Source organism: Poromitra crassiceps (assembly GCF_964638095.1).
Source record: "Poromitra crassiceps genome assembly, chromosome: 14".
NCBI classification, from domain to species: domain Eukaryota; kingdom Metazoa; phylum Chordata; class Actinopteri; order Beryciformes; family Melamphaidae; genus Poromitra; species Poromitra crassiceps.
The window spans coordinates 18931338-18954766 of NC_139633.1; the positions used below are offsets into that span (position 1 = coordinate 18931338).

The following is a 23429-nucleotide window of genomic DNA, read 5'->3' on the forward strand; positions in this document are numbered from 1 at the left end:
CCACCAATACATCAATCTATTTAAATTAGCCAGCCAATCAAGATAAACCCCCCAGAAAGAAAGAAAGAAAGAAAGAAAGAAAGAAAGAAAGAAAGAAAGAAAGAAAGAAAGAAAGAAAGAAAGAAAGAAAAAGAAAGAAAACTTGAAGTAGAGCATAGCCAAAAGGTTTTTGTGTGTGTGTGTGTGTGTGTGTGTGTGTGTGTGTGTGTGTGTGTGTGTGTGTGTGTGTGTGTGTGTGTGTGTGTGTGTGTGTGTGTGTGTGTGTGTGTGTGTGTGAGAGAGAAAGAGAGACAGAGCGAGAGAAAGAGAGAAGTGATATGATTGTATAGGCCTTTTTGAATTTTGCCAGGGATGGTGATACGATTCTAAATCTGGGAGGTGACATTTCCCTCCCCCGATCTGTTGGATTCAATCACTCGATTTAGGAAATAAACACTTGGCTGAGGTGCTGCACATGGATCAGAATCAAAGCAGGCTTGGTGTCTTATTCATCTACTGGTAATTACAGTAGTTCTTCCACACACACACACACACACACACACACACACACACACACACACACACACACACACACACACACACACACACACACACACACACGTGTGTGTCTTGATCTGGTATCTTCAATGAGCATGTAGGCTTGAGTCATCTGGTCTGTTAAAGGAACACTTCACCCAAAAGTGAAATGGCGGTCATCCTCGTGCCAGTTGAAACACAGGTGAAGCTTGTCCATATAACACAGGGAGGTTGCCAGCATAACTCAAGAGAAAACCAGTCACCATAAGGCAATGGTGACTGGTTTTCTCTTGAGTTGTGCTGTTGTGTGCAGTTGTGTCTCATCTATCTGGCATGAGGGTGAGAGAAGCAGATGACAGAAATTTCATTTTTGGGTGATCTGTTCCTTTAAGGTTTGTGTGTCACTCACATTGAAATGTGTGTTTATCGCATCTAGTATTATCATATTAATTTGGCGTCATTCGTCTAGGGGTTTAACACACTCCTATCACCGCAATCTTAGAAATATACATCTAGTTTGGACTGGAGTTAGCAGATATGACCATACAGCTTGGCCCTACCTGAATGTACAGTAGATCTGCAGGAAAGCGACCTCTAGTCTGCGCTGACCCACTCAGTCTCCTGGTTGCTTTGGCTCCCAGCCAGCTCCGTCATTAGTGACATCTATCTGACCATTGACAGCTCGCAAATAACGCGAGCGACGTGGCAATCAATCGTCACACACAGACGATATCACATTTGGTACAAAGAGAGAGCACAATAATTTAACACAGGTGCCACTGAGGCACATTTCTCATAATATAATAACATTGCTTCCTCAATGTTTTATTATTTGATGTCTTTCCAACAATGAAAGGAATTTGAGTCATGCGCCACCAAAATGTTCTCCCACAATGGCTCCAGTCCTTAAAGAGATTTTATTTTTAATAAATATGAAAGCATCTTAAGACACGTGAGGGCTTCTGATATGCTGCGTTTAATATTTCACTGACAAGTAGTAACAGAGTTTTTAAAGCGCAGCCGAGTTGACGACTTTTCCCTCAGCCACTGCATGTACAAACAGAGGCGTCTATAAATTAAGTCTACGTGGACGCCACACAGACAGAGTCTTTCTCCTCCTCTTTTTTTTTTTTAAATCATGGCCTCAGTTGTTCAGCTGGTATGGGACTTCCATCAATTATTCAGGAGGAGAGCTCCTTGATTTTTCACTCGGGGAGTTTTGATGGAAATCTGGCATAGGTCACTTGACAACCGCCGCTTTAGTGAGTATCTGTTAAATAAGCTTTGGTACCTGCTGGATTTCGTGCCCAGGTTTTGGATTTGAGTCTAGCCCCTAATGGAATAGCTAACACACTGTGAATAGCAAAAACAAATAGAACAGCCACACCCTTTTACACCAGCAAGACTCAGAGCTGATCAAGAAAGAAAGGGATTGATTTATTTGTCTGGTGTTTATTATTAGCCTAGCCTCGGTGTAGCTGCTGAGCTGTTGTTGGCATTTTGGATCATAAACATGATTGAAAAAACTAAAGGCAAGATTATGTGTGAGTGGCTTCATCTGTGGCATTTACTGCCTGGCTTGTCTAGGATTATTAAGATTTCAAATTTTAAACTTCAGTTGTGTTTAGAGCCCGACCGATATATCGGCCGATAGGTTGGCTGATATTGCCGATATTTTTTTATTTTGTATTTTTTAAGTTGTAGACAGCATGAAGAAACAAAGGAAGTCCAAGGCAACTCTTCAAGAATAATTTAAAAAGCCTTTAATAAAATATGGCTTCCACCGACATGTTTCGGCCAAACTGGCCTTTCTCAAGGGGATTTACAGAAACAATGAATGAGCTAGGTCTTTTGTTTGTCATACAGTGATGATAATCAGCTGGTGCACTCAGGGTGTGGCACCCAAGGGTGTGTAACAATACCTCCAAGGGTTGTCAGGCCTACACATGGCCCCCTAGTGGTCGGTAAGAGTAATCATTAACTGAAATAAAATCAATATATTAGCAAACAGAATATCACATCATAGTCATCACAGATGGCAAGTAGCAGGCAGGGACCGGCCAAAGTCTAGTGTGGATAAAATAAAAATGAAATCATTAATATATCAAAAGTACATATGAGAATAGCAAGAGAGAAAAGAAAAAATGTCATAGGTAGCAAATAGTACTATAAAAAAAAAAAGCATGTTGTGTATATTTGATATTTTTTTCTTAACTCAAGTTATATTTTATATTTGTTCTATTTGTGTTTTTGTATTTCTAGTTATTTATAATTATTAAATTCCCAGTGAAGTTGACTGTTTCATTGCATTGATGTCATTTTGGACAATAAAGTTGATTGATAAGTTGTAAAATATCCTGCCTAACATCACATATCTCAAGTCATGTCAAGTCATATCTTTGTCAAGTGTTTGATATTTGAGGGATCATTGCATTTTTTTTTAAATATAATGTGTATATATAATATAAGAATATCAGAATTTTTTTACTCCCTAATATCGGTATCGGCATCGGCCTGAAAAATCCAGTATCGGTCGGCCTCTAGTTGTATTGCCTGTATTTCCCTGCTCACATTTCCTGCATGCTTTCAAACAGTCTACTCTCTAGATCGTAACTTGCCTCTGAAGAGGAAGACATTGAGCAGAGCTGGAATATACTGAAGCAGAGTGGAAAGTGAGACAGGTGCAGACAAATGGATGGTGGTTAAGCTCTTAAATTTTAATGATAGACTATCCACTCTCTCATCGACAAGGAGGCCAAAGCCCTGGACATCTCAGTTATTAAGATTTGTCCGGGAGCTGTCGCTCAAATGAAGTGCTGCCTGTGAGAGAGGGATATACTGTAGCTACCATGTAACGATAGACTGCACTGGTCAGATCCAAGAGCCAGGCAGCAAGTGCAAGCATGACCTGCATGTAAAAGAATCTGGACTGAAAGATGTTTAAATGCGTGTTGTTTCTAAGTGCTCAGAGTCACACATGATCCTGAAGCCCATGCCTCATTTGCACATGATCGCACTATTTGATTGTGATTAATTACCCACTGACATTAAGAGTGTCAGTCAGCTGTGATTATGCAGCAGCATCTCACTCAAATCACCTGCTCACTTTTCAACCAGCGACGTGCAGCCGTGTGCCGCTGATGGCCAGGAGTCTTCAGGTTCTTCCTTCCAGACAAACACTAGTCCAGCTTGTTTAAGCCCAGTCAAACACTACTCCAGCTTCCCCCGCCCCCCGATTTTTTTATCCCATTTTTATCACCCATTAGTGCTCATTTTAATTTGTTTATCCTGGTTGCTGCTCCACCCTCTGCTGATCTGGGGAGAGCCGAAGCTGGCTCCATGCTTCCTCCGAGACATGGGCAGTTAGCCAGCCGCTTCTTTTCACCTGACAGGAGAAGCTTCACCGGTAGGACATAGCACGTGGGAGGATCACGCTATTCCAACGAGTTCCCCTCCGAACGACCAGAGGAGGCACCACTTCAGCGACCTGGATATTGCATGTTCTTTGGTGAGGGGTTCCTATATGAAGGAAACCCCCAGGGGGCACGGCGAGAACATGCAAACTCCACACAGAAAGGCCCTGTTGATGACCCCACCTGGGCGGTGGGCACTCGAGGACATGCGGACGGGCACGCACTCCTTCAGCGCTCACAGCATCCCAGGTGGGAATCGAACCCGGGACCTTCTAGCTGTGAGGCGACGGCGCTACCACTGCGCCACCGTGCCCCCCCACACTACTCCAGCTTGTTTAAGCCCAGTCAAACAGAAGTTCGCGGCACAGATGCAAGTATGAACTGGCCTGCTGCTAATTCATGAGCAAATGGAGAGAATGGCCTGAGGACGTCTCCATGTGGAGAGCACACTCACTAACCTCCATGTGCAGGAGGACCAGCTGGCTGAATGTGTTGCACCTTTCACATCGCCCATTGAGGGCGAAGAAATAAGCTCTAGGGACCAATAATGACTATCGAGCATGTTGGAAAACAGGCTGCCACTAAGCCAAGAAGAAAAGGCCAGGAGTCCGTTACTATACAATATGTCTTATCCTGGGAAGAAATGTATTTACCAAGTTCAATGCCTATACAATAGCCATCTTGAAATAAACCACAAGGTACATGTACTGCTATCAATCAGGTAGCAATCAGAGAACATGATGGTTCTTTTAACATAAAAAAAAATGTTGCTGAGGGTTATGCCTGTCTGCAGCTTCAGCGACGAGTCAAGTCACTCACTGCTCCACCAAAAGTGAACCTGACAACAACCAATGACACCAACTCACTGCTCCACCCAAAGCGAACCTGACAACAACCAACAGCAAGCTGTTCTTCCCAGGAAGGAGCCACAGTGATGCCTGCTGCAGAGTCCCACGAGCTCAGGTGTTGAACCCGAGCTGCTGAGTCACAGGAATTGCCAGAGCCGGAAGAGATATAGATTACAGAAATGTATGAAGGTTTACAATAGTTGCCCTGGTTTTTAATACTGTAATCAGAGTGAAGCAGCTGCTCTTACTCTTTACAGTATAGACATCACTTAGGGGAAAAAAGGAAAAACGCCTTTCATACCGTTCACGCTCGCCATCACGAGTCATGAATCCCGCTGTAGAAGTTAAAAGGTACTAAAGGCAAAATGTTATCCAACATTAATTAACATTCATTAAAAATGTACAATGAGATATATAATTAGCTCCAAAACTCTCTGCTGCGTTGTAAAAAAGGGAAACCCACCCAGGCCGTTATCACCAGTCAGCAGATGCCCCCCACAAAAGCACATGACAGCTCCTCCTCCTCAGTGTTTGCTGCTCGCACCTCGGGCCAGACAGGCAGAGCCGCCGCCCTCTTTACCAAGCACCGCCTGCCTGATGGCTATATCCCCTATCATGCTTTCTCTGAATATTCAAACGCTTTCCAAAAGCTTTTCAACTGCAGGTTTGTGAAGAGACTGAAGCATATTTCTCGAGTCTTAATGTAAAGTAACACTTAACACCCTGTGGCCTCACAATTCAAGAGCATTCTTTGTTTGGGTTTGTTCAAACTGCTTCCAGGATTACAGAATTAATTGAGAGACAAGAAATAAGTCAATGTTGCGGATGAATACTTTACAATATTATAATAGCCTACAATGCTTTGTGTTATGAACAAACTGATAGAATTATTTTTAGCTCGCTCTCAGTAACCATGCACCAATTTGACGATATATGGAGAGAGAAAAACTTTACTTTGAATTTTGACGGTTTTCACGGAATTCAGTTGTTGCTAGGGAACAGTTTGGAAGCTATTATGTCCTGCCAGTTATTGTAGTAGCAAACCCTGCAACAGGAAGTAAGCTGGGGGCAATTTAGAATGTTTATGTTATCCAGTTGAAACCATCTATAATATAAAAAAAAGGCTTATATAAAAATTCCAACCAAACCATCAGAGATTTCTGAACAATCCTGCCCCGCCCCCTTCCATCAGATAAAACAGTTTCTCTACTTAGCCGATATCCCATTGGTTTGAATCCCTCTCTGCATTGTGTCCCAACAGGAAGTTTAAACTGGAAATAGCCGACATCAGGGCTTTTCAAAGTCTGAGACGGTGGCCCTCGCCCCAGACAAAGCTTGGGAAAAGGCGCCCTCGCTCAATTCCTGGGTGGCTATGGGATCATGATTATATTATTTTATCCCATAGACACTCAACAATTGAGCCAAGATAGCCGAATATTACTTGACATACTACAGACAGACTACAACAAATACGTAAAAAAAAAAAGAAGGCATTTATTTGTTTCTGACTCTGGGAAAGTGGGGGAAACGGTCAAATTCCCCAAAACGACTGCATCTCTGAACGATCTCTTTAACCAAATCACACACATTTAGGCTATTCTCGGAGATCTCCTTTTGAGAACTAATGGAATAACTAATGTCATATTGTTTCACTTCCACACTGAGCCAGAGCCTCCCCTGAAACTGCTTGGAGGCGGAGTCGACCCTGGGGAGGCCCGCCTCCCACTTTGAAAGCCTCTGGCCTACATCATACTAAGGAATCAAGATGCTCTCGAATGCTGTTTCATTGTCACTTTAATGTCTTGCTACATTCTAATGAATGTCCTTTTAAAAAGTGACCAACTGTCTCTACAGTACAATCATGTCTCTGTGAATATATAGGGAAATCACCTTCATAGTAATAATATTCATAAACATCTCTTTTTTTTTCAGGGATTGGTGCCTGGAAAATTATACATGGACGACGTCCATGGAAAACAGCGGTAATGACTGAGGCCACATGTTATGTATGACTAATTTATACAGGACACACATAATGCTAAATCACCACAACCACCTTCAGAAGACATATTTATACAGGATATACACATATGCTAAACAAAATCACCACAACCACCTTCAGAAGAGGTGTGGTAAAGAAACATTAATTTATACAGGACACGCATTATGCTAAACAAAATCACCACAGCCACCTTCAGAAGACTAATTTATACAGGAAACACATGTTAAACAAAATCACCACAACCAGTGGTAATTGGTCAAGTGTGGAAAAGAAACATTACTGGAGTTGTGTTGCACCAACAGTTGCTTTCTGCCCAAAATTCACCCGAGAGAGTCAATTCAAACCCAAGTCTAAGTATCTTTTGGGAGAATGTGTAATGACTTCATTTCTGCACCGTATCACCTCCTGAAAACGGACTGGATCTATTTTTACACTTAGCATTTGCATTCTAAAGGCATCGGTGAATATTTGATGGCTTGCACTTGCACCAGCAGGAGTGAGGCTGACACAGGCAGCCCAGGCTGCTACAGCGCTGCACTGTAGGCACCAGCTCCTCTACAATATCACCCAAATCAGCATGCATGCTGATGGGATGGGCTACCACTCATTTGTGTCGGACGTGTTGATAATGTAATCATTGCATTATCATGCATTATCGTGCAACAGGGGATTCAGAATCAATAGAAATAGGAGTGGGTGTTCAAAATCCTCCAGATTCTGGGTTGTAGGATTTAAACAATGCTTTGATAGAATAAATATACCAAGAAAAGCTAGTAAAAGCTCTCAAGTAGTGGCTGGTGGTAAAATCATACGGGCCTGGGCAACTTAGCATTCACTTGTGTGGTTTAAACTCATATTCAATGGGACTGCTATTGCTGTTAAAACTGAAATGTAACCTGCTTGTAATTCTGACACTTGGCTAATAACTTAGGTTTTATTAGGTGGATGCAAGTCTTTCACAGGCGAAAGATAGGCTACTCCTTCTCTGGCTCCGCTCATGTTCATATGTTGTCATGAATATGAGGCATCTGTCACAGACACTCCATGTGTTAGAAACAGCAGAAGAAGACTGTGTAGCAACTTGTTCTCATATACAGCACCAAATGTCACAGAGAGCTGATGCCATGTGAAGAAATGCTACACAGATTTCAGCACTCGGGAGTTATACGTTTCTTCATCATATACATTGACGATGCAGTCTGAATATCAGGCTATGTTTTACTAGTCGGGTTTCCATCCACCTGTTTTGATGCGAAATTTCAATTTGCGCATAAAAAAACTGAGTGGAAACGCTGCCTAATTCGCAAAAACCTCCAAATATCGCAAAAAGGTTTTCACGCTTGAGGGAGGCGGAAAAGTCGGTTGTTTCGATAAAAGGAAAATGCGAAACGTGCGGGGGAAACAGTTTAAGCGATATTCCGTTGTCTCTCCATTCAAAAACAACACAGTTTGCCTTGATCACTGCAAAACATGACATGCCGTGTGTAGCCTCCACACAATAGGGCTACACACGGTAAATAATGGTACGCGCAGCACAATACCCGCATGGTAAACGGAAGAAGACTGGGATATTAACTTTAAGGCGACTCACTTCTAGACTTGAATGAAATTGTAACATAGCAACGTTGCTCCACAAACGTTGCTATTTTACAATTTTTTTGGAGATCGGGTTGGGATTATAACGTTAGTTTGCCGAGTCGCACCTGGTAATCCAGAAATGGCGTTATGGTACCTTTGTCTACTTGTAGATCATCAAGAAACTTTAAATTAATAACGTTAGATGTGTTTAACAGCTGTATATCGGCTCTAGCAGCTGATCAGCAGCTCAGATAGCCTCAAACACAAGGTGATTGACAGCTCTATAATTCGCAAAATAGCAGTGGATGGAAACGCGCATGGTTTCGCATTTTATTTTGCCGACTTTCTGAAAATTCGATTAAAGGTTGCGATACATTTGGATGGAAACCCAGCTTCTGGCTTTGAGTCACTTTCTGTCTCCACTCTCGCTTCCTTACAGCCGGGGGGAGGGGCCTAGTCTACATCTTGTGCGCACATCTCGGTGCACTGCTCAAATCCAGTGCGCACATCTCGGTGCACTGCTCAAATCCCGTGGGCACATCTCGGCTCAATCGGAGGGAAGGACACACAAGTCACTTACAGAAGCAGCTGCACCACTTAAAAAAGATGTCATCTATTGAAATTTCGTGATGCGCAACCAAAACATTGAAGTCAACAAATGACAGCAGTACAGGCTTACTTTGCATTGCAAGCACAATAGAATTGAGTTCCCAGGAGAGAAAAATAACGAGAGAGGACAAGCTGATTAATTCTTATTAATTTCAGAATCTTGCGGGTGTTAACTGCCGATACAGCTCCCACTCTCTGCACACCATCACACATGGCAGGCTGTAGCACAATGATAATGCCTGTCAATATCAGACAGGGACTGGGTTAGCTCATAGCAGCTTGGAGATTCTCTCCACCGCTTATGATTAGCAAGCAATTACATCGTATTGCCTCTGATTGGGATCTTATGCAGAAAGTACGGGGGAATGCAAAAAGTGTCTGTAATTAACAGCTCCGTACAGACTTGGCTTCCACAAACTGGAAAGGGTGTGTGTAGGGCTGCAACTAACGATTATTTTCATTATCGATTAATCTGTCGATTATTTTCTCGATTAATCGATGAGTTGTTTGGTCTATAAAATGTCAAAATGGTGAAAAACGTTTGATCAGTGTTTCCCAAAGCCCAAGATGACATCCTCTAATGTCTTGTTTTGTCCACAACCCAAAGATATTTAGTTTACTGTCATAGAGGAGTAAAGAAACCAGAAAATACTCACATTTAACTTTAACACGTTGAGTGCCATAGCCGAGATTTCTCGTCTTACATAATCCAACGCTTGAGTGCCAGAGCCGAGATATCTCGTCTTACATAAACATTTATTTTTTTTGACGGTGGGACATCAATCAACAACTTTTACATCTTCGAGATCACTATTGGAGCAAGAGAATGTGTATAATCTATTTTACCGACCCACTAAGTGTTGACAGTGCTCCCCCAGACGAGCGAAATCAAAGAAAAAACTGCCGCGGGAGCAAGCCATTCAAGGAAATGGCGAGGCGATTTTACAGTAATCCATTCCAGACTTGTCTTGCCCGAGAGCGGCCGCGCAGGCAGCAGCACACAGAGAGCGGAGAGCGATTTGCAAAATAGATTATAGGTGAAACACACTTTGAAACACCTCAGAAAGGCCAGAATCAACATCTGCCCATCGCCCACGCATTCCCCGGCCCATCTTGACTCGCACAAGGATCGTCCGCACGCAGGCAAGCAGGCAGGCAGGCACGCAGGCAGGCAGGCAGGCAGCAGCAACGCGCTTCTGACACGCCCGCTGTAGAGCCAGGAGGAAGGAGGAGAAGACACACGGAGGGAGGAGTTTGAATGAGAGGGGTGTTTCCTGTTGTTATGGAGGAAATTACTGTTCAAAACTATTGTTTAGAATGTCTGACGGTCTTACTGATGCCAAAAATGAATGGTTAAAGTGACTGTTCTATCGAATTCACAAAAAGCCATTTATCTCTGAATAAATTTCCAGACGCTGAAACCATGCTGTACTCAACGGCTAATATCTACATAACTACTAACTCTGCAAACTAACTCTTTTAGACAGAGAAAGCACACATTCTATTAGTTATTTTTAGATGATTGGTGTTCATGAATTCTTAACAGAAAATAATCCTCGGCTCTTGTAAAATGAGCCAGAATCCTCAAAAAAAAACCTGGCACAACTTACCTACAGGATGAAAAAATGGCTGGCACTCAATGTGTTAAGAAGCTCGAATCAGAGAATTTTGACCTTTTTTCCTAAAAAAATACTCAAAACGATTAATCGATTATCAAAATAGTTGTTGATTATTTTTCTGTCGATCGACTAATCGATTAATCGTTTGCAGCTCTAGGTGTGTGTGCTATGTTCCAGAGAGAGAGAGAGAGAGATAGAGAGAGAGGGAGAGAGCTGAAGCAGGGCAATTCAAATCACTAGTTCACCAAATTGTAAGAGCTTTTCTCTTTTGCTAAAGTGTCCATCTGTAAAGGCCACAGAAATCACTTTACTGTCGCAGAGTGACAGTTATGTTGGACCAACAGTCCCGTCCACGGTTTGCTTCTAGATCGGTGGTGGATTAATAATTAATATGACTTGGGAACATGGCAGCGGAGGTCCTGTATTTTGATGGAATATCTCAATTACAGTTACTGTAGCTGTGATGAATGTTATATTGAGGCCATGGTAGTTCACTTCTGCCTCGTGTGTAGTCTCTCTCCCTAATCTGCTCCTGCATTGCCCCATCACAGCCGACATCAGAACAGCTGATTCAATGAAGACAAATAGCATCCTGAAAACCAGAGCGCGCTGCCTGTTAGATAATGTAGAGGGAGAAGAGTGGGGGAAATTGCAGCTTGGATTTCCGAATGCATGAAAAGTGTTATTCCAGTTAACACAACTCATGTATTCAGTTTATTAAATTGGAATAATATAACATTTTGAGGTTACGTTGAATTATTATTATTATTATTTTTAATCTTTTCCTTATTTTTTTATCCCATTTTTATCCCTCATTAGTGCCAATTTTAATTTATTTATCCTGGTTGCTGCTCCACCCTCTGCCGATCTGGGGAGAGCGGCTCTCCGAGAGCCGAAACTGGCTCCATGCTTCCTCCGAGACATGGGCAGTTAGTAGCCAGCCGCTTCTTTTCACCTGACAGGGGAAGCTTCACCGGTAGGACATAGCACGTGGGAGGATCACGCTATTCCAGAGGAGGCACCACTTCAGCGACCAGGATATTGATATTTTTGGTGAGGGGTTCCTATATGAAGGAAACCCCCAGGGGGAACGGGGAGAACATGCAAACTCCACACAGTAAGGCCCTTTTGACGACCCCCACCCGGGCGGTGGGCACTCGAGGGCATGCGGACGGGCACGCACTCCTTCAGCGCTCACAGCGTCCCAGGTGGGAACCGAACCCAGGAGCTTCTAGCTGTGAGGCGAAGGTTTACGTTGAATTTTAAAGCCCTGAAGAAGCCCTACAGTGGTCAAAACATGTTGGAGTGCCTGGATGGATTGTCCTTGTGGTTTATATAGCACTCTCTTTCCCCCCCGATTTTTTAATCCTCGTTTGACAACGTAGAGCAACCAGTCATTTCCTCTTTTTTATATGACATTTTGGGGATTTTGGCTGTGAATAGATTTGCTTTTATTTACCCACTGCACACATGAACTGTGTGTCATAAATCTGCCATGCGGTGTGCTGTCTGCATGGCAGAAAGACACCCCCCCGTAAAGTACACGCTGAGATCCAAGCAGCTGGCAGCTGGGTGCTGGTGGGTGAGCACAGACAGCCAGGTGAGCACAGACAGCCAGGTGAGCACAGACAGCCAGGCAGCAGCAGCAGCAGCAGCAGCAGCACGGAGTGAGCGAGCGGCACAGACAACTTTCCCTCCTGCTTTATATAAACTGCCCTATTTGTGAAGTGCATGATGCGTAATGGTGATGTACTGTAGGTAAAAAGTCTCACTCCCAGCAAGTCGCTCCTCCCGTATAAGTTATTAATGCTATATTTAACATTTGATGCTATTTGGGAATGCAGCCATGTACTGGGCACTCGTTTTAAACTGCTAGATCAATTTGCTGGCCTATCAGGCTCATAATAATGGCCTTTTATTACAAATCTCATATGAACCTGTCAGCGTCGCTCACCTCCTATATGATGGGTGTTACTGGATGCAGTTAGTTACATATTGTATTATTAATCAATATTACACTATTTGCTTATGCAAAAACCTTGACATGTATTAATTCTAATGCGTCATTTTGATTCCACATAATATAAACAATGTTATTATTCATTATGATTGTTGTTTTTGTTGTTTGTTTGTTTGTTTTATTGGCCACCTGGATTTCAATAGTTTTAGTGTCCCATTGACTAAATGCTATTTCAGAGGCTTTTCCATCCTGCAAGAATACATTTCAGCCCTAGGGAAAATACTGAATATTTATAACTTTTTTGAAACATTTTGCATGAAAATTGTCACATTTTAACGATACTGAAATGAATATCTACACCAAGTATAGTAGCTTCTACTAACTTCAATCCAAAAATCGTCATTTGTAAGTAATAATTTATCCTTTATTTATCCCCATGGGGAAATTCATCCTCTGCATTTGAACCGTCCTCTACTAGTAGGAACCTTCCTAGAACTAGGAGCAGTGGGCAGCACCCGGGGACAAACTCCAGTTCTTTTTGCACTGACAGGAGTCTTAACCCTAGCATACATGTCTTTGATGGTGGGAGGAAACCGGAGCACCCAGAGGAAACCCACACGAACACGGGGAGAACATGCAAACTCCAGACAGAAAGGACCTGGGACGGACCGGGATTCGAACCCGGGACCTTGTTGCTGTGAGGCAACAGTGCTAACCACTGAGCCAGAGCCACCGTGCCTGTCTTTTGTTGTTTTGTCCTTATTTGTTTAGGAGTTCCCGAATAGAAAATTGTAATGTGCAGTCAGTGTAATCAGACAGATCTGACCCTAAGTTAGGAGGAAAAAATCACACCCAGTGGCTGTTGAAGTATAGCGGTGCAGTTTTGCACGTGGGACCCGTGCGTGCGTGCGTCCGTGCAGGCTCACGCTCGCGCTCGTGTGTGTATGTGTGTGTGCATGCGTGCATGATTCACGCCGGCTTGGAGCCACGGCGTCTTCTGTCTCCACTCTCACTTCTTTGTACAAACCGGGGGGAGGGGCCTAGGCTAAATCTCATCCACATACCTCATCCACACATCACGTGCGCACACATCACGTGCTCAAACACACATAGAGACACTGCGGAGCGCGTCATCATTCAGAAACTACGCCCAAAACGGGGGGAAACAAAACTCCCCCCGAATCCTGGCGTTCTCCTATGTCGCGTACATGGTCGCATGTTGCACACAAAGATCATATATACAGAAGATGAACACTCCAACTTACTTCCTTGACAGCTAGATCCACATTTTTCTTCTCGCCAATTCTCAATGGCTTCCTTGTTTTGCTCGGGAGTACAAAAAAAAATTAATTGGCGATTTTTTTACATTTGTTGTCTTCGCAGCCCACCACACAACAGCTTTTAGCTATGTTTAATTAAAGGAAAATGACGCTGGTGTATGGATGTGAATGGAGTGCTTTCGCCCGTGATGGGCGTAGCCTATTTCATGCAGTGTCTCTATGTGAAGAGTGTAGCCTACACATGCATGTGCAGCAGATCAATAGATCAATACACATTATGTCTTTGAGACAAACTTGAGAGAGAATGGCCTGCAAGAGCATGGGGAGTGTTTGAAGCAAAGAAAGCACTGAACTGCCATTCATTCTGAATAACAAAGTGCAGAGGACGTCGAGCGAAGGAAAGAAGAGAGAGAGATTAAAAAAAAAAAAAAGCTGCTGGCAAATCTAGAAAGCATTTAGAAACAAAGCACTTCAATTTGTCCTTGTCGCTGTTGCCACCAGATTTCGTATGGAGATGAGCCTCCTCTAATGTGGCCCGGCTACCATCTCTGCACTCAGCAAGCAGATCAGATCAGCCACATAACAGACAGGCTTGTCAATGTGTATGTATTACATCACTGAGTGACTTCCAGCATTAAAGTGGATATTAAATATTTATAAACAAAGGGCGTCTTGTTTATAAACATTACACTGTAAATCATAGACACTCACAGCGGATTTACGACTGACTGGAAAAGGTGGCATGGGGGTAATGCATGTTTTTGTTGTTAATGCAGAGAAAGAGCTGGTAACGTGTGCAGCAGCGCTGTGGACTCGTATGATCTGTTTGGCTCAAATTACCAAGGGACAACCTCTGAATCGAAACAGTTGTAAGGAGATTTTAAGCGTCTAATTTGTTCTCCTTGTGATGGTTTTGCCCTCTGGTCTGGAGTCGGTGTAATAAATTGTTTTCATTACCAAGCATTCTCCAGTGTATATATCCCCAATTCAAGAATGCCTTGATTTATCGCCGGAGTTAACTCCTAGAATACTCCTCTACTACGCTCACTCTTCACCCCAGACTCACGCACGCTCTCGCACCGGCTGCAGCTCTGCCTGCAGGAGGTAGCAGAGTGGAAATGCGGATATAGATGATCAGACTTGTAATAATACATCTATAGAGACACGTCATCATTCAGAAGCCACGCCCAAGACGGGGGAAAAGAGAAACCCCCCCTCCAATCCTGGCGTTCTCCTATGTCGCGTGCATGGTTGCGTGTTGCACAAAAAGATCGTATATACGGAAGATGAACACTCCAACTTACTTCCTTGACAGCTAGATCCACATTTTTCTTCTCGCCAATTCTCAATGGCTTCCTTGTTTTGCTCAGGAGTACAAAAGAACTTTAACTGGCGATTTTTTACATTTGTTGTCTGCGCAGCCCACCACACAACCGCTTTTAGCTATGTTTAATTCAAGGAAAATGACGGTGGTGTGTGGAAATGAACGGAGCTTTTCCCCCGTGATAGGCGTGGCCTATTTCATGCAGTGTCTCTATAGAAGAATGTTTATGGGTCATAGTGGCATTAATTTGAGATTGATCAATTCCGAAGCAGAGTGAAGCCTCCTTTCTTACTCGCTGTCAAACCATGCTTTGAAGTAGTTCCAGCATTTAATGCTTAATCACAATTTCAAATTAATGCTTTGGCTACATTGGGTAACCTAAGCAACAGTCTGCCAACAACAACACACTGATGGATTTACTACAAGCTGTAAGGAGCGGAGGCCACTGTAAGGACTACAATTTCAACACGTTCTTCTCAGTCTCAACTTGTAATATATCCCTGCTTTGTCGCGCACCTTGTGCGTTGGAGGTAACGCGCCCCGGTACCGTTGTGCAAATTCTGCAACGCACCACAGACGGACCGTTTAACAGGCGTATTATGGAACGCGCCACGGCGGACCGTTAAAGCGGCACTGTGCACCTGTATTTTCATATATATATTGGAAAATATATTCTCTCAGTGAACATCTTATTTATCACAAGATGTGCCTAACCAAAAAATAGATTTTTGAGAACACAATATTTACATAGTTTGGGAATACACATGACATTTTGTTGTTTTTGTTGTTTGTTTGTTTGTTTGTTTGTTTGTTTGTTTGTTTTTGGGGGGGGGGGGGGGGCGGACGATGACACACTTCTTCTTAACCTGACTAACATGCATTGTTGACAGTTCACTTCATGTACTGTAAAAGCAGATCTGATTGTACATAAAAGAGTGTTTATCATGTGATATGAAAAGAAACACTGGAGTGCTGCTACAATATATCTAAATGTTTGCTTACTTGTTGCACATACAGTCGATGCTTTGTTGATAATGACTTGAATAGTTACAGTTACAGGTTCATTTATTTATTTATTATTGATGTTTGTTGACAGCATTTGAATCATAACACTAGTGTCCATACAGGGTATGTGTTGTCGGAACATGACGAGGTGAAGCCTACAGTGTAAGCACAGAGTATATATGATACCAGCAGAGTGGAGTGTGAGGGACACGCTGTGTTAGCACAGGTCTGTTACACGGCCGCGTTCATGAAAAGACGGCTTGTTTCGTCGCTTGATTTGACCTCTCGGGCTGACTTGCTAGCTTGTTGCGTTCGGACTGAATGGCCACGAAGCTCTGTGAGAGCTATTCATTAACACACAGCGCTGCTGATTTAGCTGCAAATGATCGCGACGGGTTCCCAAGATGGCTTCAAGCAAATCGACCGGTCAAATCAACTGAAAAGGCCAATAACTCCCGTTTGCTTTTGAGGCTGTCAGGACATTTACATTGTGGCATTTAGCTGACATGAGTTTCCCAGTGCGTCGATGAATGAATGAAGAGAATAAAGAGGAGTAAGAAAGAGAAATAGGAGAGCTGGAAGAGTGTGCATGGACATGTGAAGAATGCTTCTGCATGCATTCATGCATGCTTTGGTATGCAACACTGAAAGTGTCTCACAAAATTTGCACTCATATACTTCTTTGGGTTTTTTTTGTAAGTGCTTAGTCCTTTGGGAAGGAGGGAAGAACAGCCAAAGAGCTATTTTGGTCCAATTTTAGATGAAGGCAACACATGCCTTTCAGAGTTTCCCCTAGACAAATTTTCAGGCCTGGAGAGATTTCGAAACGTACCCCGACCGCAACGGATGGGGGCCCTCGCTGGCGACGCTAAACTTTTAGCTAACCTGTTCGCATCTATGTTCGCAATGGCATCCCCAAGTATCATCATACTATTATGGGATGCGATGCGAACAGTTGTATTCTGGGATGTGCGTTTCCCAGGCAACGACAAGACACGTTGACACATTTTGGAACAGCGCTGCACGCTGGCACGATGCTCCTAAAAGCAAAATGCTTATTGTTTTGAATGATTTGGCATCTTCTATTACTACCAAACACTGTCAACACCAGTATTGTTGTATTGTAATAATATGCCATAAAGGTTTATTGAAATTTTGGGGAGAGCAGGGGGAAAAAAAGGAAAAAATAAGAAATCTGGCCTGGCGGGGGCGGAAACAGTGTTCCTACTTTTCCATCTTTTCATTTCACTGATGCATTGAATGATACTGTCTGTAATATTACTGGAAGATGCCGGAGTGTCATTTTTGTACTGTACACACACACACACACACACACACACACACACACACACACACACACACACACACAGTGCAACATAGTACAAGTGTACTGTACAAGTTATCAACAAATAATAAGCGATTGCTGATTTAAGAGTCAATTCTGAATGCTGGTCAGACATCGTTATATTTGCCCTGCTGTCCAATAGAGACGTTGAAAAGATCAAAATCTCTCTTTATAGGATGGACTTGATACGCAGAGACTTCCTCGCTCCCAGAGTTGATTGGGCTGTTTCATTCTGTCATGTATCTCCTACTTCATCACATTTCCATTTGGCCGGGCCCAGAGTTAATTACCTCAGCAGGTTGGAGGAGCTTAGCTGAACAAACCACAGGTGCCATGGTAAACGAGTGAAAATCAGGGTACAGGATGGATGGAGCAAGATGCTACGCTGTAGATTTTATTTTATTTTTAATAGCGGATCATTATCATTAGGGTATGTACATTTTCTATAATATATATACTATGGTGATCATTATGATCACTATAAGACCTGATCAAATTTTTCGTTGACATGGGGCAGGGGGGAATCTATTTTTTATGACAACAAAATACCCCAGAGTATTATCCGGCAAAATCAAAACCGTCTCGTAATCTTTTCCAAGATACTTTTTTTTTTGTTAGGCAAAGAAAATCCCCTTATTTCTTTGGGCAACAGCTTCAGCCTCTTTAAAAAATAAAAGAATAAACTCCTGGAAACGTTCTACTAGTTTTGAACCAAACTCACTTTTAATAAGCTGTAGACTTTTGGTTGCACAAGGCAAGCAGCAGCCCTCATGGCGGGCGTGTGCAAACTTGCTTTATCTGACTGTTAGATAGATTCTGCTTCACTCACTGTACCAACCTGACACAAGAAGACAGACTTCAGCAGAAACCTGTGCGGCCGCCATGTTGCTTTGCCCCGCTGAAGGGGCCGTCATCAAAAAGTTAAAGCAATGGAATATTTCAGTCTTCTCCCTGAAGGGTTGGGTACCGAAACCCGGTACCACCAGTACCTTTACAACCGGTACCGAATTACAGCGCAGAAGCCATTTAGGTACCACGCCCGTGCTGCTGAGTGAAATATCTGCCCTCTGGGCGCCACATGCACCCTCACTAACATTATCGCTTGAAATCCTCTTAAAGTGATAATACAGAAGATTTCAGTTTTGTTCTCTTGGGTGACACCTATTGGCGATGAGTGGTAATTGCAGGTGTGATCCAAACAGTGTTATTATGTGACATTACTCAGTTTGTTCGGCCATAGTAACCACGTGTAATGCTAGCAGCAGAGACCGAAAAAAAGTAGCTTGTTATCCTACTTCACACAAGAGTTGTCAGGAACCTACAGTAACCTACAGAGTGAGTCTATTGTGTTAGCTCCGCCCACCCTGTGAACCTACAGTAACCTACAGAGTGAGTCTATTGTGTTAGCTCCGCCCACCCTGTGTCACCACAGACACCAAGTTCATAAATGCTGCAATACTGAAAATGCAAAGGCTTCCATCAATGGGCCAATACGCTCAATCACCATTGTGTTAACTCACTATCAGATAGATAGTGAGTTAACAGACATTTATTTAGATGAAAATCTTCTGTATTATCACTTTAAACACTTACAATTGTAAAAAGTAGCACTTCAGGCACTGTTTAGGCACTGGTACTGTTTTAAAAGTATCGTTTTAGCATCGGAAAAACACGAAACGATACCCATCGCTAATCCCTGAGTGCGTGGTCGACACCAGAGACGTCCCTCCGGCTCTCCATGGTGAGCCGGCTGGAGTAATGCAGTAACACCCTGTGGCTTAGGAGGTCATGTCGGGCCTCAAGTGGAGCAAAACTCACACTACACACTACTACACACACTGCACGACACGTATACTCGCTGTACCAGTCACAAATACAGAAAAGAGCAACACCACAGACCAAATACAATACACTTTTACACACTAATTTGCCATTCCTGCACTTGTCTCAAGTAGGACAGAACAAGTTGACATGAGTCTGACCTCTAAGGGGAAACAATGAGGGGAACGTTATTTTTAGAGATGTCAAAAGTGCACTAATGAGTGTCTGGCTCGGCCCGGAGCTCTCGGACTGTTCACGCTGTCGGCCACGTCCGCACACTCTGATTAAGGATCGCCATCTGCAGCTGATGCTTTCTGAGCAGTTATCAGGGACGCCTAGCTGGACAATGTGTGTTTCATACTAACAGTGATAGGTCACTTTAGCGGGACATTTTTGTTATTTCAAATGTATACTGATGTGACTTCAACAGCCTCCTGTCGTCAACAGAAGCATCCCCCCCCCCCACACACACACACACACACACACACACACACACACACACACACACACAACTGGGATTGCTTGATAATGACACGCAGGCAGCAGCAATAATGATATAAATATCATCTCTGGCATGTCCCTGCAGTTTGTGTTAGATGCACATGAATATTTTCAAAATCAAATAAGATTTAGTACAAATTCCCAAAGCAGCCGGTAATGATGGATGACTGTGGATGAGCTCATGGGGGAATGTGTGCTAAATTAAAAAGTGAAAATGTTCAGCTCAAGTCAAATATTCCTTCGCAGCTTGTAATAGCATCTTTGTTTTTGTGCAGGCTAACTAATCACAAAATGACATTCTCTTATTTAATCCATGTCAGTCAGTGTGTGTAATCACACAATGATGTGTTTTCTTATTCATTTGTGGGTCAAATAATAACCGGTGAAGGCCTCGCCTGTGGCATGGTGTACTGAACTATGAGCATAAGGGTGGTTTCACACTAGCGACCTGAGACCGTTCCCGACCACCACACTTGTCCCCAAATTGAGCCCACGTCTGGAACGTTTGATCAGTGTGAATGTTGCGTTCCGTGCCCGGGCGCGGAACAGCGCCAAGCGTCCACTTGAAAAGGTGATCTGGGGAAGGCTTTGGCGTGCCCGGGGACTGAACACTTGCAAATGTGAACGGCAACCGTACCGAACCACGTAGACAACACACGGGCGAGGATACACTCCAGGCGTAGTTGCATGACGCGAGTGTACTTTGCAAGACAAGTGTTCGTTCCATTCCCGAGTGCGGTACACATTTTGTAATGTCAAAGCTGACCAGCGGGGGGAGAGGGGAGGGGGAGGGGGAGCAATCGTACTCGGGCATAGAACGAAACGGAACGAAAGCAATAGGCCCTTTTCACAGTGGCCATTTTGTGTCGAAAAGGCAGGATAAACAGAGGTGCGAGCACAATAGTACTTCCAATCATGGAAGTTGGAAACCCTCATCACTATTTTGCTCGCACCTGTGTTTATCCTGCCTTTTTGACACAAAATGGCCACGGTGAAAAGGGCCTATCGTTCCCACTGAGAAAGCACCCTAAATCTACCTCCAAATGTTCTTTTCTGAGTCACAGAAATACTGTAGTTCAAACCTGTTCTCTGGCGCCGTGGCAGCAGTGACACCTTAGCAGCGCTCTGACCAGCAGACGCCTTTTGGTGCCAAAGTGAACTGCCTGCATGAGGAATGTTTACCCAGCTTAGCACACAGCCTTATTCCTCTAAACAGCATCAGTACATTTCCATCAGCTAGAACTTCTGTAGCAGCTCTGTGCCATTTTCAAATTGGGACCTGCCCAACATGAGGCCCCCTGTGATGACAAGAATAGCTCAATTAATGACACACAGAGGGAGGAGGGAAATTAACCGTGTGTGATCACGTTAGAAACGCAGCTACCCTAAAGGTGGTGGAAAAGGCTTGAAGAAGGAATTTGAAAAGGATGCCAGACATTCTTCAGAGCAAGGAACACCTCGAATCAAGTGATATTCAATATGCAGCAAGGCAAAAGAACATAATCCAGATTAGCACGGTTTCATTGGGCTACCCCATTCACTTTAAAACAATAAGAAGTTATCAATGAAGGAGGCACTGAGGGACATGTCCGAAAATTATCCTACATGTTAGCCTGCCGTATAGATTTGCAGGAGCACACTGTGGCGTAGGCTGTATTTTAATGTAAGCATATGTCTACTGCCAGCAGCACTAAGAACTTTGAGACTCGGAATATTTATCACAGTTGTCAGAAGACTGATTTCATGGAGTGCAGTGTTCCAGACTGTCATGCGAGAGGAGCCTTATGTTGTGCATAATGCAGAGAAAAAGGAGATGGAGTCAGATTTCTGCATAAGCAATATTCCAGTAAGTCTAAATAAAGCCACCACCAGCAGTGTATAAACATATCAATTAATGACACTGAATTCTAGCCTGAGACTCATGACCATTGAAAAAAAAAAACGATAAAATCCATACAGGCACCGATATGTGGCACTATATTATAGTGACCTTATCTAAGGAGGCCAGACGTCCCCGATTTCCGGGGACAGTCCCTGTTTTTGGTGACCTGTCCCCGGCTGGGAGCTGTCCCCGAAAATGTCCCCGATTTTCTACTCCTCGTCCACGACCGACATTACTGTCTTTCAGAGGCTCTAGCGGGTTCATTTTTAAAGCTGTAGTGAATATACAGTATTCATATCATATGAAACCAGAAGACCTAAGGCATCCATTGGTCCCAACCATGCCATGCTACAGATCATGTTATTCATTTAGTGAAATCTCCAAATCTCAAGTTTTTGATTTGATAACGTCTATGGTGTTTGTCAAGGTCTTGGTGTCTTAATGTGGTATTTTGGAGGGATGCCTGCACCATAGTTTGTTACAGTATCATGGTCAAAATATGAAACGGGAATTGTCCTCCTTTCTTTATTTCATATAATAGATAATAATAATGATATAGCCTATAATGACTGCAGAACTGGAAAAATCCCCAATTTTCATTTCAGAAGTCTGGTCACCTTAACCTTATCACACTTTTTCCCTTTTAATCATGCCTATAATATACAAAGCTATGTATTCTGTGGGTGTTAGTATAGCCTACCCTGCTAAATGGCATTAGCAGTATAGTTATTTTTCATAAAGAGTGGGCGGGTTTTGCAATGTTCTTCTCGTTGCCCTCCATCATCACAACCTTTAACGCAGCTCACCAAAAGGCGAAAAGAAGTTGCAGGTGCGACCGCGAAATTAAAAAGCCAAATCAGCGCACCTTGCGACAGGCGCTGACAATGCGACTGACTGTAATCGCAATCAAATCACAATCAACGTAACGACCCGTTAACCTACTAAAAAGTGCTTATGTAAATAGAAGGTGCAGCAGGTGAAGTTAAAATGCAGCCTAGTGGTGTATGAAAGGTCCAGCGGTGTGTGGTCAGGTGGGTGCATGGCGAAATGGGCTAACATTGAGCATGCATGTTAAAGCGGGGAGGAATTTACCTTGTAGGCTTATGTGCTGGTTCACCACAGTCTCCAGTCGATCCAGCCTCTCCATGATCCGGACAGTGTCTCCCCGTTTGTCGCCTTCTAACTTTTTCTCCGCTATCGGCACGGGGACTTTGATGTATACATTGGCGATGTAATTAGTAACCCATCCAACATACAGCAGACACACTATGTTGGTCATGCCGCTCAAGATCACGCATGTAGACACCAAAGTTTTGGTTCTCCTGGTGCAAGCCATGCCCACATCCCTCCATACAGCTTGCAGTATCCCGTTAAACCAGAGCACAGGACGACCCGCGAAAACGTGGAATAACGCGGCTAGTTTAGTGTGCAGAGTAATAATAATTCCCGCGACTGAACTCCGTGGCGATCGCTTTTAATTGAAAAGTGCAGCGTGTTTGGGTGCCCGGCAAATAATGTGTCAAATATCTACAGGTGAAGAAGGTTCCCGCTTCCTCTCCATTGCAACTATAAAGCCTCTCCTCGGCTCCAGTTTGTATCTGAGGATCAACAGAAACAGGAGACGCACGGTGCAACCTGCTGTAGCCAATAGGATTTGGCTGTGGGACTCCAGCTACTGTAGGCTGTGGGCTGTGCGTCCCCCTGCGCACCGCACCGATTCATTGTG

At 43.5% G+C, this 23429-nt stretch overlaps 1 protein-coding gene across 2 annotated transcripts in view; it reads right to left on the reverse strand.

Moving 5' to 3' along the window:
- galnt18b (UDP-N-acetyl-alpha-D-galactosamine:polypeptide N-acetylgalactosaminyltransferase 18b) overlaps positions 1-23042 on the reverse strand; it is a gene marked incomplete at its 5' end in the record, with an annotated part of 81322 nt that extends 58280 nt beyond the window's left edge. Inside the window, one exon of one of the 2 annotated variants that reach the window (XM_083650574.1) lies at positions 22796-23042. In XM_083650574.1, the coding sequence (XP_083506700.1) occupies positions 22796-23039 (244 nt within the window). The remainder of the gene's footprint in view (positions 1-22795) is intronic. The other variant, XM_083650573.1, reaches the window with a different exon arrangement.
- Between the last annotated feature and the right edge of the window lie 387 nt (positions 23043-23429).